A 16,467-nucleotide genomic window follows, 5' to 3' on the forward strand; every position below is an offset into this window, starting at 1 on the left:
ACCTACAGATTCCTGGAAGGCAGTTTGTGAGATGGGGAAAGGGAGACTACCCATGCCTCCTATCTGAAATATTCCATCTTATATTTGGGGTAATAGATAAAATCACACCATTAAGACTGGTATACTCTTAATTTTTAAAAAGAACTAGATTCTACATTGTTCTTATCCACATTTTTTTTCTTTTTCCCCATGATGTACTTTCTAAAGAACCAGTTATCTGCACTCCAGCATCCTTAGGTTTTGATAAGTCAAAAGTCACCATTAATAACAAAGTCACTTTACTGAAAAAGGAGGCACCTAAAGAAAAGCCAGGTTGGTATTTAATAATTAAAATATTTGGGGGGACTTCCCTAGTGGTGCAGTGGTTAAGAATCCGCCTGCCAATGCAGGGGACACGGGTTCAATCCCTGGTCCGGGAAGATCCCATATGCTGCGGAGCAACTAAGTCCGTGCACCACAACTACTGAGCCTGCACTCTAGAGCCCGCGAGCCACAACTACTGAGCCCGCATGCTGTAACTACTGAAGCCTGCGCTCCTAGAGCTCATGCTCTGCAACAAGAGAAGCTGCCGCAATGAGAAGCCCGCACACCACAACAAAGAGTAGCCCCCTCTCACCACAACTAGAGAAAGCCTGTGTGCAGCAATGAAGACCCAACGCAGCCAAAAAATTTTTAACAGAAGAATAAAAAACAAGTTAATTTATTTGGCTATTACAAATAAATAAATAAAATATTTTGTTAAAGTATCCTCAAATATTACATGCAACTGAAAACTCAAAAGTTTTCAGTTTTTCATTTTGTTTTAGATTTTAAATATTTGTAAGTGTTTTGATTGTTTCGATTTGGGGTTATTTTTTTAGTACTTGAGGAACTGTCATTTTGCAGTTGTTGATATTGCTTCACAAGTTTTCACAGGGACACGTTTGTGTGTGTTGTGAACATGGCCCCCAGCTAATTTAATTTGAAAGCTTCCTTATAAGAGTGGGAACTTTCTCTGCCCAGCAGTATCCCTCCAGTAGGTTACATATACAATGGGCATGCATTCAGTTTTGTGTTTTTGATCAACTCTTCCTCAGACAGTCTGTACTTTTATTACATTTCAGAAGCCTTAATCAAGAAGCGAAAAGCTCGTTCCATGCTTCCACTGAGTACAAGTCTGGACCACCGATCCAAAGAGGAGCTTCATCAGGACTGTTTGGTATTAGCCACTGCAAAACACTCCAGAGGTACAGAAATACACTTCCTTGGCCCATCCGTAGTCTTCTGGGAACTGACACATAAGAAGTGCTTGTTTATATGTTGTTATGAATGAGCCAACAAATGTCCAAAATTGTTGTTTTTCTGCATCATCCCTCCCCCACACCCTGCTGCCAGGTACTGTCCGCACTCTGACCACTGTCAGCACTCTCCAGTGCCTTGGAGACATAATGCTCTGCTTTTCTATTATAAATCAAGTTGTTGCCAGCCATATGGGTGCTGGAATTGGTATGATGGCTTAAATATCTCAGCGTGAATCAGTTCCATCAACTGTTTTTCCCCAGTAAACAGCATGTACATGTAGAAAAAAAAATCATTTGCTCATTGGAAATAACCCTTAATACGGCAGTTCGTTTAAAAATTTTTGATGGAAGTTTTTGTTTATAGAAGGTTTTTTGGTTTCAGTTTTTCAAAGCCCTCACCTAATGTGTGTTATTTTGACATTTGAGCAACTTTTTTCTTTTTGATTTTGAATTTTACGTGTTGAAAAGGGATGCACATGATAAAATGAAATTCAAACAGTATAAAATCTGAGCCTGACAAACCTAACAAACCTAACAAAGTATTTTCATATTTTGCTATCTTTGTAACCAGCAGGGGTCTCTGTTAGGGTAAACAAGGGCACAGGACTCTCTTTCTCAGCATCTGAAATGGGTGTTACATACATTCGGAAGTAACTGGACAGAAAACGGTAACCTATTAAATGACTTCATCTGAATTTTGGTCTTTTTGAATTAGCAGAGCCAAAGGAGGATGTGTCTGCTGATCTTGAGGAAAGATTTCACCTGGGGCTTTTCACAGACAGGGCTACCCTGTACAGAATGATTGAGGTTGAAGGTGAGACTAGTCCAATCAACACAATCCTGTCCATCTTTACGCTTCCCTAACGCTTTATACATACCTCTTTTACGGCTGCCATCCTGTGGTATGGTAATGGTTAGTTTTACACATCAGCTAACAAGGTTTTGAGTTCCCCTATTTGCATGTTCACAAACAACCCTCACTCGCATCTGTCACAGGACCCTAAACATACAGTGTTCATTCTGAGTGTCTGAGTGCAAGTGAAAGTGGGTGGGTGGGTGGACAAGTGACTGAGTGGGCTTCAGTCCCCATTATGAACACTCTGGGAAGTGACTTACCCATCAGCCAGTGACTACATATTATAGGAATTTATTCCTTTCGTTCATCCTGCCTTTCTTTTTCTAGAAGACAGTACAGACAGATGTTTCTGAAACATCTTCCAAATATTTCTCCTCCAAACAGGAAAAGGTCACTTGGAAAATGGCCACCCTGAATTATTTCACCAGCTCATGCTTTGGAAAGGAGATCTAAAAGGTGTTCTGCAGACTGCAGCAGAAAGAGGGGAGCTGACAGACAATCTTGTGGCTATGGCACCAGTCGGTATGTTCTTTTCAACAAAAGCCCTAGCATCTCTAGGATACATCCACTAAAGATAGACACTGTCTTGAAGGACAATTTGGCCATGTCTAATAATTAAATTTAAAATCCACATCCCTTTGACCCAGCAGTTCTAACTGCAGGAATTTAACTGCACCTACACATGCAAAATGGCAGATATATATGGACTATGATTGCAGTGGTATTTGTCATAGCAAAAGACCGCAAGAACCTCTATGTCCATCAGTATAAGACTGGTTAAATCTTGTATATCTATACAGTAGAAACTCCTATAGATACCCAAAAAATGAGGCAGCTCTGTACATTCTGATACAGAACGGAGCTCCAAAATTTAGTAAGTGAAAAGAATCAAGGTATAGATGCACAACAGAATATTTACTACTCTGTCACTGATACTTATACATGTGTGGTTATATATTCATAGATTATTGCCAAAAGTTTCAAAAGAAACTAATAATAACGGTTGTCTCCAGGGAGAGGAATTTGGACAAGTTTGGGTAGTAGGATGCCAGAATAACAAGGAAATTTTTTATGCCATGCCTCATTTTTTAGCTTTTTATTGAAGTATGCCAGAGAGAGAGATGGAAGTACACAGGTCATGAGTGTACTTGAATTTCACTAACTGAATACACCCTTGTAACTAGCACCCATATCAAGAAACATAACATTACCAGCACCCTAGAAGCTTCTCTCGTGCTCCCTTTCAGTCAGTCTACATGCACCCCAACAAGGGTAAGCACTGTCTGACTTCCATACTCATGTACATTTGAATTTTGTACTATTTTTTATGTATTACATAATCAGAGAAACAATTTACATTTCAAAAAATAGGGATGGGGAGAGGTAGATGAAACATGATCAGATGAAACAGCAACTGAATTACTATCTAAATGTTCTGCTTAATGCAGTGACTAACAACAAGCATTTTCAACCCAAATGTACATGCTTTTTTTCCTTAAATCTGTTTTTTGTTTGTTTGTTTGTTTGCTTGCTTTAAGCTGGTTACCACGTGTGGGTATGGGCCGTGGAAGCTTTTGCCAAACAACTGTGTTTTCAGGACCAGTATGTCAAGGCTGCCTCTCACCTACTTTCTATCCACAAAGTGTATGAAGCTGTGGAGCTGCTCAAGTCAAACCATTTCTACAGGTCTGTATGACGCAACAGTTGAACCAGCAGTTGGATGTAATGTGAAATTAATCTACGTAACAGTTCTGTTTCATTATAACCACCATAAAACCTTTATTGTAATTAAACATCTCAAATGTACACAAATGTATGTTCACTAGCTTAAACATCAGTGCACCCACCACCTATACTTAACAAATGTTCACTTTCAGCAATATTTGCTATTGATATTTTTTAAAATTTCTTTATTGTTAATACAAATAAAGAAAAGAGCATGACACAAACGAACAGCTTAAAGAATTACTAAGAGAGGAACTTTTTTAAGCCCCACCTGTGAAGTGAGAAGTATAACATTCCAGACTTAGTTGAATTGCCTTTCCCCAATTCTGTCCTCATCCCTTCTCTAGCAGTAACCACTCTTCCGAGACTGGTGTGAATCCTTTCTGTTCAAGTTATTATTCTTCCACTACAGTACATATTTATTTAAGTACAGAAAACAAAAGCAACAAAATACTTCTTGTAGACAGCATACAGTTGGGTCTTGTTTTTTATCCAGTCTGATAGTCTCTGCCTTTTAATTGGAGTGTTTTAATGTAAATATTAGTGCAACTGATTTAAATCTACCATCTTGCTATTTCATTTCTTCTTTTCCTGCTTTCTTTCTGATTAAATATTTTTTTTTATCTCCAGTACTGGCATGTCAGCTATAATCCTTTATTTTTTTTAATGGTTACTTTAGGGTTTATGATGAGCATCTTTAACTTATCAGTTTACCTTCAGATAATATTGTACCACTTCTTGCATACATCATACTTCTTTCTTTCTTCATGTCCCTTCCACTATTGCTGTCATATATTTCACATACTATATACATGTTATAACCCCACATTACAATATTAGAATTCTTACTTTAAACAATTACCTTTAAGTTTTTAAACATTTTCTTATATTTGCCCATATATTTATTTCCAGCACTTTCCATTCTCTTACATAGATCCAAGTTTCCAATTGCTGTCAATTCCTTCTTTCCCGTGAAGAACTTTAACATTTTTTTTGTAGTGTGGTCCCACTGGTGACATATTCCATCAACTTTTGTTTGTCTATAAAAGTCTTTAATTTTGGCTCTATTTTAAAGGATCTTTCAGTGGGTGTAGACTTCTAGATTGGAAGGTTCTGTCATTTTGTGCTTCATAGATATCATTCCATTTTTTCTTGGCTTGCATTGTTGACTTGACTACTGCATTTATTCTTATCTTTGTTACACAGGAACTATGTCTTTTTTCTCTGACTGTTTTTAGGACTTTCTCCACCACTGATTTTCAGCTATTTCATATGATGGCTTTGGTGAGACTTTCTTTTAATCCTATTTTGGTGTGTTGTCTTCCTTTAGAGAATGCCGAACTCTGTTCTGGCAAGCCGTAAAGTTACCTGCAGATCAACTTGATCTTTTCCTGGCTGTTTTAAGCTTTCTTAGGGCAAGTTCAGAGAAATCCATACTCTAGAATTAGTTTGCCCTCCTGCCTTCTAGTGTCTTTACCGAATGCCTTGTGTAAGTCAACAAATCAGAACTCAAATGTCTGGGTGGTCAAAACTCGTATGTCTCCACACCCTGAGTGAGCCCTGGGAATTATTCAGCTTATCGTTCCCTGATTATTCTTTGTACAGCCTTAAGGACTTTCCTACATATGCACAGCTTTGTGTTTAAACCAGAGACTCAACAGGATCCCTAAGCACCGTTGTGGAGCTCTTTCTCTGGACAGCTTCTTCCTTCCTACTATCCTGCCCCACAAATTCCAGTTGCTTCATCTCCCCTCAGCCCTGACTGCTGAAGCTCTGCTGGGATTCCTTCTGGGAAAATGGTTTTAGGCAGAAAGCCAGGGCCATGATTGGGCTCACAACATTTGTTTCCTTCTCTCCGGGATGACAGTCCTGTGCTGACTGGTGTCCAATGGCTGAAAACAGTTGCTTCATACCTATTTTCTCCAATGTTTTAATTTTGCAACAGGAGGATACGTCTGGTCCTAGTTGTTACTCCATCATGGCTGGAAGTAGAGGTCTCAAATTATGTACTTCTTAAATATTGCTGTGTCTAAATCACCTTAGTCTAAAACACTTTTATTCCAGCTACAACTTTATGTTGGCTGCAACTCAGAAGCTGTATGTCATTTGGCAAATAGTAGTTCCGTCAGTTAACACGTATCCTCCAAATGTTAACACATCTCACTATAAAATATCAAAAAAAATCACATTCCTTACTTCATCAGAAAAGTCTTTAACTTTGGGGAAGCCGTCAAGCTCACAGTGGCAGGCACAAGTTTCCTAAAACTCTAATTTTCACCTGAAAGCTGAAATTTTATCATTGGCAACAGTACTGTTGGTTGTTTTCCATGAAATGACAGGCTTACTTTGTTCATTTTTGAGAAAACATCTGCCAAATACTCAACACTAAATAACTATAGTTTGTCATTCTTTCAAGAAGTAATGAGATTCCATCTTAAAAAAAAGCAACTAGTTCAGCTTGCAATTCGTTCATACAAGTTTTTCATAGAGAGAACCGTTGTACTTTGGAATTCAGCAAAGAATACAAAATGTTCTTCCCATTTTGTCACACAGAATATTAACAGGATGTGCAAGATTTACTGAAATTAATCATTTCTCCTTTTCAAGGAAATTTTTTTTTTTTTTTTAACGACAAGGGCCACTAACTGGATTCTTGCTCCAGATGCCAGTAGTTTACCCACCATTGCTTTCGCATAATCAGTACAAATGTCAACACACTGAGAAAAGGCAAATAACCTCTTGACATTATTGTGAAAATAGTCTTGACCTCATGAACCCCCTGAAAGAGCCTTTGGAACTCCGGGAATCCACAAACCACACTTTAAGAACTGATGACATAGGTGAAGAATTGATCACAGCACGCAGTTCTAACTTGCCGTGTAATGCAGGGATACAGTTTTTTTATGGGAAGTTGGAACAAGACAGACAACACAAAGGGAATGGCTTATCCTACCTCGCAGCCCCTCCTAGGGCCTCTTTCAGATTGGCTAATTACCTATTCTTGCCTCTAGGGAGGCTATTGCAATTGCCAAGGCCCGGCTGCGCCCAGAGGACCCGATCCTGAAAGACCTGTACCTCAGCTGGGGAGCCATCCTAGAAAAAGACGGCCATTATGCCTTAGCAGCCAAATGGTAAGTCTGAGGGAAACAGGAGTGCACTCAAACAAAGAAGAGCTTCTGAAAGAGCTGGATGAGGATGGAAGAAAGAAGTTTAGAGGTGGGGGTGAAATAACTAGCAAATTAAAAAGCATATATGTATTAAAGCCAGCTTCATAAGATTCATCAGGATCTACCTACTTGGTATTTATGTAAGTCACCATAACTTCAAGAAATCCAAGTCGTGGACTTGGAAATCACTCCTTTCTTTAGGGATGTCTTGTATCATTAAATATGGGAAATGGGAGGGAATGACTCCTTTGCTTGGGTTCAACTCAGCAACTGCTGAAGTTCCTTTATTTCCTTAACCTGTATAATGCTGCCTCTTCGGCTTCTGCTGCACTGGCCTCAGCCTTCACAGGGACAGCCACAGGTAATGACACACCTGGGACCACAGAAAGGCACGCAAGGCAAAGTGGACAGAAAGAAATGATTCAACCCTCTGGGGAGCAGGTGTAGGCGATCTGTTTATGACACTCTGCTTGAGTTTTCTTTTGTATTTTAGCTATTTAGGAGGCACTTCAGCTTATGATGCAGCCAAAGTTTTGGCCAAAAAGGGGGATGTGGCATCACTTAGAACGGCTGCAGAGTTGGCCTCCATCGTAGGAGAGAATGAGTTGTCTGCTACCCTGGCTCTCAGATGTGCCCAAGAACTGCTTTTGGCCAGGAACTGGGTGGGAGCCCAGGAAGCCCTGCAGCTCCACGAAAGTCTAAAGGTTAGTCTGTTACTGCCTCTCCTGCTTTTAAGAGGGATGAGCCCCAAACCCTTTTCTAGTCAAATTCCAAGTGAATTACCCAGTTGCACAAGCTGTACCAATTTGGTAAGTATCCTTAGAAGTGTCCAGCAAGCCCTGGCCATACTATCCCATTTAAGTACTGTGGCTTGTCAGTTGCCACATTCAGAGTAAAAGATAATGTGGTTATTGACAGTAATTCCCACCGCTTAGCAGTCGAATAGCCTTTAGTCAGTTCAGCCCCTGTGTTTCTTCATTGATGTCATCAGCACAAAACTGAAGAGGAAGAGGGTGTGCTTTGAAGACAATGGATTGGCTTTAACAGAAATCATGTTGCTCTACCTGTAGCAGCCCTCTCCGGCTGTTAGCTGTCATCCTGCCTGTATGGAACAGAGACCTTCCCAAGCTTAAGTGAGAAAATATTATAGGGATATACAAGGAATCTCATGGCAACTGAAAACCCAGCAGAAGGAAGGAGTTGTTTTAGGCCTTTTCTCTGTGCTCTCTTCTCTTCCAGCTGATTCCCTCTGTTAAACCTACGTGGATACAGCCCCTAACCACTCCCCCAGCTCTCAGATCTACACAGCTTGTCTGCTCTAGCACCTTCTCCCTATGATGCTTTAACTTCTGTATGCCTTAATCTGAAGTTTGGGCAGAGAAAAAAACTAGATGAGTCCAGCCCATCTTTTCTCAAACTGGGCCACAAGTCTTAAGTGGCTGGCCTGCATGTGGCTTTAATTTCAGTGAGTAGGGCTATAGCTGGGGTGTCATATTATAGATATGGTTGCTAAAAAAAAAGTGTAATAAATATGGTTGCTTGAGCTCCAAGAGCTGTGGGTAGGAATCCCCCAAAAGGCATTTGGAAAAACTGTCTGTTAGATCACCTCTTTTCCCCATCCCACAAGACTCACTGGGCTGGCAGCACACTGGCTGCTGCAAATGCCAAGGGGGAGAATCTGAGAGACTGGGGAGAGCTCTAGATAATGGAGCACTTCCCTGCATAACAGCTCCTCTCCTTTGTTATCGGGTTCCAGGGTCAGAGATTGGTGTTTTGCCTTCTTGAGCTACTGTCCAAGCACCTGGAGGAAAAGCAGCTTTCAGAGGGCAAAAGCTCCTCCTCTTCTTACAATGCGTGGCCCGCAGGCAGCGAAAGGCCCTTTGTGGAAAGGGTGACTGCAGTATGGAAAAGCGCCTTCAGCCTCGACTCCCCAGAGCAGTCCCAGGCAGCATTTCAGCAGCTGCAAGATATCAAGTACCCATCTGCTACAAGTAACACTCCCTCCAAACAGGTACCCCTTCTGCATGAGCTTTTGATATTAATCACTCAGTAGTCTAAGACTTCTCTAATCCATGTCTAGTATAATAAGGAAACATGCAGAATGCCAGTTTGTATTTCAGAAAAGATTAAGCCAGGCCTAGGAAACCTGGAAAGATCCCTTCAGATTAATTAGAGCCCTTTATCTTTAAAGTTAGTCTTCGATCAGAATTCCCTTCTAAAAGAAAAAGAAAAAAGTCTAAAAACAAAGAAAAGCACAGAAACTAATATAATAATAGGTACCCATCAATTAGAATTAATTAACAGATGTTCACATTTTGTCATTTTTGCTTCATGGAGTCTTTTGGTTTTGTTTTGTATATTCTTTTGCTTTTGGTGAAAGAATCACGTTGAAGTCCCTCATGTTCCCGTCCCCGGTGCCATTTCCCTGCCCTAGCTCACAAAAATTTCAACCCCTGCATCAGATCACATGTGTTATTTTGTGGCTTCCTTATGTGATCATTGTTTATAAAATCTTAAACATACCTGTGCACGATGACACCCAGCAACCCCACTGCTTAGGCATTTCACTAAAAGAGGTGAACCCAGGTGTCTACACAGTCTTGTACAGAAATGTTCATAGCATCTTAGTTCATAATAGCCAAATCGAAACAACACAAATGTCCATCAGCTGGTGAATGGATATACAAACTGCAGTATATCCATATAGTGGAAAACTACACTATGCAACAATAAAAAGGAACAAATTACTAATGCAAAAAGAGTATCAGTGAATCTTGAAAGCATTATGGTAAGTCAAAGAATCAAGTCACAAAAGACTACATACTCTACTGTTCCATTCATATGAATTATAGAAAAGCCAAAATTATACTGGCAAAAACTAGATCACTGGTTGCCAAGGGATGAGGAGAAGGGAGTTGAATGCAAAGGGGCACAAAGGAGTATCTTACAATGAAAATGTTCTGTGTCTTGATTTTGGTGGTAGTTATGCCATATGTATGTGTGTGTGTGTATATATAGGTATACATATATATATATACACACACACATATACATATTTGTCAAAACTCATCAAATTGCACACTTAAAATTGATAAATCTTAATTACACTCCAGATTTTTTTTAATTACAGCTTTTAGTTCAAGAAACTCACTTTTTGTTTTAATTTTTGTTTACTTTTTTAAGTTTTGTTTTAATTTTAATTTTTTGTTTTAATTTGCATTTAGCAAATGTCAAGGCATTTTCTTAGCATGAACAGACTTTAACACCAGACAGTGTATGTTGCGGTACAACTAAATATGAAAGTTTCCAGTGAGGAAGCAAAAATGGGTGGTGGAGATAGGAGGACCTTTCTTAATTGTGGACTGTGTGTACCTCCCAAGTGCAGTTAATAGGAACATTTCGGGTGTCATTCCCAGTGCCTGATGTGAGAGGATGTTTAACTGAGATTCTGGCTCCTCTCTCCAGCTCCTGCTTCACATTTGCCATGACCTGACCTTGGCAGTGCTAAGCCAGCAGGTGGCCTCCTGGGACGCAGCTGTGGAAGGACTGCTTCGGGCTGTGATCCGGAGCTACAACTCGGGAAACTTCACCATCATGCAGGAAGTGCACTCAGCCTTTCTTCCGGAGGGTAAAAGACCCCCAGCTCTGCTGGAGCACACCCACTAAAGGATGATGTAACCACCGCCAGTGTTGTGGCACCAGGAGTACATAGGTTATTGAAAGACAGACATGGGCCAGTGTGTCATATAGTAGACAGTTTGAATTCTCTTACCCAACCTCCTTAAGAGGTAGCCAGAATGACTAAGCTGTTTTCCTTTACCTGGTCCTACCTACCTACCTCACTGCCTCCTATGTACTTTCCTACACACAGCTCTAGAAAAATAGCAATGTGCTCACAAGTTATTAAGAATGGAGAAGACATTCCTTGAGCTGCACAATTAGGCACTAACCTAAAACACTGTGGTTTTTCAGAGACACAGTGGGATCTTACCCCCAGAGCCTTCAGTGGGACAGATGAAATACTTTTTCTATCATGCTTTAAATGGCCTGTAGCAATGAGGACACTGCCTTAGGCCAAGAAATGTTTAGCTCTGGTTGGCTTCTGGTGGAAAGCATGTGGTCCCATGGATCACTGCTTTTCTGTTTCTTGGGATCTGATCTGCCTCTTGGGTGATAGGAAACAACATGCGGGCAGGAAGCCAGATTTCTGACAGATAAAGAAATGAACAACCCTAAATCCTCTTCTTCTCTCCTAGGCTGTGACCACCTAAGAGACAAACTGGGTGACCATCAGTCCCCCACCACACCAGCTTTCAAAAGTTTGGAGGCCTTTTTTATTTATGGACGTCTGTATGAATTCTGGTGGTCTCTCTCCGGGCCTTGCCCCGAATCCAGCATCTGGGTAAGGGCTGCTCCCAGAAGGACAACCTCTGTTGAGCAGAGCCAACAGCTTGACAATGTCAGCCCTGAAGAAACTGACCCCAAAGCTTCCCAGCCAGAGCCAAGCAGAACTCTAGAACTAGACGTGACACTCACAGAAGAAGGTGAGCAAATGCTGAACGCTTGTAAGGAGCTCTTTTCAGAAGAGCATGCTGGTTTCCAAAATGCACAGAGAACCATTGCTGAAGTCCAAGAGACCTTGGCAGAAATGATCCGCCAACACCAGAAGAGTCAACTTTGTAAATCCACAGCAAATGGCCCTGATAAGAATGAACCTGAACAGAAAGCAGAACAGTCCCTCTCTAGTCCTCAGAACCAGTGGTAAGTACTGATTCAATACAACATGGAACTAAAATACCCTGCTGGATTCTCACATAGTACTTGATGAGACTGATCAGGTCACTTGGAAGCACCACATGCAGTCATTAAGGCACAGGCTTTGAAGTCAGATGTGGGGTTCCAATCCTGGCCCTGTTCAGTGACCTCAGGCAGGAGTCTTAATGTCTCTGAGCTTTAGTTCCCTCATCCATCAATGGAGTACCAACTCCATCCTCACTTGTTTTGAGAATTAAACAGAATCACAAATATTGTTAACAACAACAGTACAATAAAACCCTACTTTTGTGCAATAGATTCCTAAATAATCAATCATGTAAAATAGGGAGTTGCATTATTGCATCATTAATGAAAACCATTGTTTTTTTTTTTTTCCGCCGTGCCATGCGGCTTATGGGATCTCAGTTCCCCAACCAGGGATTGAACCCGCACCCTCGGCAGTGAAAGCAGAGAGTCCTAACCACTGGACCGCCAGGGAATTCCCAAAAACATTGTTTTTCAATTGTTCAGTACTATCCCAAAAAATACACAAAAAGGGTAGTGTACAGAATTACACACTAAACTGTAAAAAGAATCCCAAATAATCAGATTGCTGCAGCATCCTAATCATTTCCATTGAAAATAAGGGCCAGGTAGATATAGATGATTATTAATCACTTTAGAGCCCTTTTGCATTATCACAGGGCACTTCGCTATGGACATTTGCAGTGATTAACAGTTACTGATTAGTTGTTACGCCGAGTGCCTTTAACCTTGATTATGTCCCCCCCAGCACAGGGCCTAAAATATAGTAACTAGCACAGTCAATAAACTTACAGCTATTATTACTAAACTTAAAAATTAAACTTACATTTGTTGCTCTAAAAATACGACGAGTGAAATCTTGAGTCAGAGTTTTGAGTTACTTCTCTAGTGAGCTACCACACTCTAGGCAGTGCTTTATGTTTGGTTTTAGTAACAAGAAAAACACAAAAAAGTTCTCTAACCCAGCGGCTCTTAACCTTTGGATCAGAGGGCCCCTTTGAGAAGCTTAAGACACTCTTCCCAGAAAAATGTGCATCCATACACCCTGAGGGTAGGAACGCCGGCTCTGTCTAACCCATTCCCCAGAGAAATACAGGCCCTTTGCATTTGGCTGCATATTGAATCCCCTAAAGGTCCTTAATTTTCACTGGGGCTCTATGTCTAAGAAGTGGGGATTTGGAAAGTGGTGAGGAACAATACTGCATTTTGCAAATTTTGTATCACATCACATTAAATTCCCTTCTCTTAGCCTTTGTATTTAAAGATAAGAGATAAAGACCCAGGTGACAAAGTAATTTTATTTACAGGATAATAGATTTAAAAGTTATGTGGGGCAAGACATATAACTTATACTTTTTTTATTATTATTATCACTAGTAAAGAAGAAAAAAATGAACCAGTTTCTCTGCCTGAATTAACCAAAAGGATTACAGAGGCCAATGAGAGAATAGCTAAGTTTCCTGAGAGTATTAAGGTAAGATTTATATAGCAGTTCATTTGATAAAACATTACTTTTTTTTTTTTGGCAGCATGCGGGCCTCTCACTGTTCTGGCCTCTCCCGTTGCGGAGCACAGGCTCCGGACGCGCAGGCTCAGAGCAGCCATGGCTCACGGGCCCAGCCGCTCCGCGGCATGTGGGATCTTCCCGGACCGGGGCACGAACCCGTGTCCCCTCCATCGGCAGGCGGACTCTCAACCACTGCGCCACCAGGGAAGCCCAAAACATTACTTTTTATATTATCAATTGACTACACCAGATTCTTTAATGTCATCTGAAATCTGTACACATTTGTATGCGCTTAAAAATGGAAGAGCCAGTTGCCTTTGATGAGCTAAAATGTTTTGTGAGAGCAGAATTATTGACACCACAAGCAATTTTATACCTTAGCCTTCAGAGAAATCTAACAGATTTTCTAATTACGAGGTAAAGTAAAATTACAGTTGGTACCATGTATTTGATCGCTTACAAATGGATAGCTATATTTGGATGTGGCCCTAGTAGTAACAGAAGCATCATGTTTTAAATTCATTTGAGTAGGGCTCTAGGAAAAGACTGTATCATTTGAGAGGGACATCTCAGTTTTGAGTATCATCTCTGCTTAGAGTAACTGATGAAGTCTTAGGAGAGAAATGGCTCAACTGTGCCAGAGAAGTGTCATGAGATAAGACTTGAGACACTCATGCCTTCTGTGCAGGTGTTTGTGGCTTTTTTTTTGCAAATGCTTCCTTGTTTATCCCCGTGTCATCTTTCAGACCTGGCCCTTCCCAGATGTGCTGGAGTGCTGCCTCGTCCTGCTTCACATCGGGTCCCAATATTCTGGCTTCGTGACCCAGGAAATGCAGCAACAGGCTCAAGAGCTCCTTCAGAAATACGGCAGCACTAGAGTTTACAAACGACACTACCAGACCCTCTGCACGTGAACTTTCAAGGACCTCTAAGAAACTGTGCCAAATTCAAAACATCCAACACCTTTCACCTCTGCATTTACACCTTTCCAGACATTCACTTTGATCCCTGTATGTTTCTGCAGTGAGCCAGATAATACAAATGAGAGTCAAGTTTCAATCAACTCTACACTTAAACACAATGAAATCTGACTTTGGACTCAATTGTGGTTTCCTACTGGAGGAAAGTTCATGAAAAGCCAGCAGTAGTTACTCAGAACTAACACCTGCAAAGTGATTGTTGATAATCTCTAAAGCCTTGCCTTATGCAGGTTTCGCCCAAAGAGGAGAAACTTTTTTAATCACCCAAAGTGCTACATTCTTAAACACAAGCTACCTTTATAAATGCTTTGCTTGATCATAAACATGTACACTCTTGTTTGAGGGTAGAGATTATGTCTTCCCTTTACTATTTTACCCCTAGCACTCATTTAAGAGTGTCTGGTATCTAATAGGTACATAATGGAAACTTTCAACTGAATAAGTTGGGAAACTGAAAGAATGCTCATTAATAGCTTAGACTTAAAGGACTCTAAACTGAGCTCATTGATACCAGCACTGGCTGACAACTAAGGCTTGTGATTGGTAGTTGACCTTACTGCGTTAGCAGAACACAGGAATTCAAGAACATCTGGCAGCACAATAGCACCCCCGTCAGCCACGATTTCACTTTCCACAGTTTCAGTTACCCCCAGTCAATAGCAGTCCAAAAATATTAAATGGGAAATTCCAGAAATAGACAACTCATAAGTTTTAAGCTGTGGCCATTCTGAGTAGCATGATGAAATCTCACGGCGGTCTCACTCCGTCCTACCCAGCACACGACTCATCCCTTTGTCCAACATACCCATGCTGTATATACTACCTGCCCATTAGTATAGGAAAAACAAAGCATACATTATAGGGCTTAGTACTACCCATGGTTTCAGGCCTCTACTGTGGGTCTTGAAACATAACCCCCACAGATAAGGGGAGACTACTGTATATGCAGAGGCTGAATTACACCCATAGTTAGTATTCTCTTGGTTACTCTTCAGGACCATCCCTTTCTGAGGATGACCACTAACACAGCCCTACACACACATATATATACAAGGCAAAGTTCTTTACAGTTCTACTACACTTGGGCCCCTTTCTTTAGCACCACTTTATTTATTTATTTCTGGGGGCTCTGAATATTTTATCTTAAAAAAAAAAAAGGAAAGAAAGAAAACGGGGGGGGAAGTGTCCCCACAAGGGGGTAAGGCCCCCAGTGGGCCCTGCCTGTTCTCCCCGGCTCCAGAGACTTCTGCATAGGCCTTAGCTGCTTGCCGGCCAATCTCCTCTTCCTGGGGCAGCAGCCACTGCTAACCATCCTATCCCCACTTCTTGCTGAAGCCTGTTCCCCAGAGTCCTCAGGTGCACATCTGAGCTCCAGGGAAAGGAAGAACCAGTGGAAGCGCCAGTGTCCTGGGGCAAGCCAGAGCTTTGCTTGTCAGCAGACCCTCCACTGGCACAGCACCACTTTAATAAGCTGTTTCTTATCTCTCCCATGCAATGAGCACACCCCTACTCAACACTCAGTTCCTCAACCCTTCATCTCAACATTTCTCCTGACATGTCAGTAAGCCTGTTGTCAACTGTGGCAAAAATAAACACCTATTTTAAATCCAAATTTGTTAAGGATATATGTGTAGGGCTCACAGTCACCAGCATGCTAAAGCACCTTGGTTGAGAACCACTGACTTATGCTGCTTTACCACAAATCTTACGATAAATATATCTCTTCCAATATGTGAACATCCCAGTCAAAATCCTAGATCTGCTCCTGTACCTGACTTCTTACAACCCTACATTTTTGGGCCAATAGATAGGATTGGAAACAAAGTCCTGAACCAAGTCTAGGATATCAGATGTTCAATTTATCCAAAAGAAGTCCACTAATTAATAAGTGAATCTGCCGTATATAATGGAGTAGCACCAGGAAGTAGAATTGAAACTGATTTCCTAGTAAGGCCCAATAATCAGCGAGGCGAATGAAGTAGAGAGACAATTCCATTTACACAGCTGCTCATTAAAGGCTTCCTACAAAGAGACATTTTTGTATGCAAGCCAACTTGTGGAAAATGGAGGCAAGAGTTAGGGAACAGACAAGATGCTTCCATGTCACTGACAGCGAACAACCATCTTCTAAAGCCAGCAATTCAGAGCTTTG

General features: G+C 41.1%; 1 protein-coding gene across 5 annotated transcripts in view; it reads left to right on the forward strand.

Annotated features, from left to right (window-relative positions):
• The window catches only part of GEMIN5 (gem nuclear organelle associated protein 5), a 42,913-nt gene extending 26,463 nt beyond the window's left edge, over positions 1-16,450 (forward strand). For 2 of the 5 annotated variants that reach the window (XM_082622519.1, XM_082622521.1), the window contains exons 17-28: positions 208-312; positions 1,104-1,226; positions 1,996-2,094; positions 2,521-2,658; positions 3,675-3,822; positions 6,873-6,992; positions 7,522-7,732; positions 8,785-9,039; positions 10,494-10,656; positions 11,285-11,789; positions 13,206-13,302; positions 14,082-16,450. In XM_082622519.1, the coding sequence (XP_082478645.1) occupies positions 208-312; positions 1,104-1,226; positions 1,996-2,094; positions 2,521-2,658; positions 3,675-3,822; positions 6,873-6,992; positions 7,522-7,732; positions 8,785-9,039; positions 10,494-10,656; positions 11,285-11,789; positions 13,206-13,302; positions 14,082-14,249 (2,132 nt within the window). In that variant the 3' untranslated portion in view covers positions 14,250-16,450. The remainder of the gene's footprint in view (positions 1-207; positions 313-1,103; positions 1,227-1,995; positions 2,095-2,520; positions 2,659-3,674; positions 3,823-6,872; positions 6,993-7,521; positions 7,733-8,784; positions 9,040-10,493; positions 10,657-11,284; positions 11,790-13,205; positions 13,303-14,081) is intronic. The other 3 variants (XM_082622520.1, XM_082622523.1, XM_082622522.1) reach the window with 2 other exon arrangements.
• The last annotated feature ends 17 nt before the right edge of the window (positions 16,451-16,467 follow it).

This window comes from Mesoplodon mirus (genome assembly GCF_964341445.2).
Source record: "Mesoplodon mirus genome assembly, chromosome: 5".
Lineage (NCBI taxonomy): Eukaryota > Metazoa > Chordata > Mammalia > Artiodactyla > Ziphiidae > Mesoplodon > Mesoplodon mirus.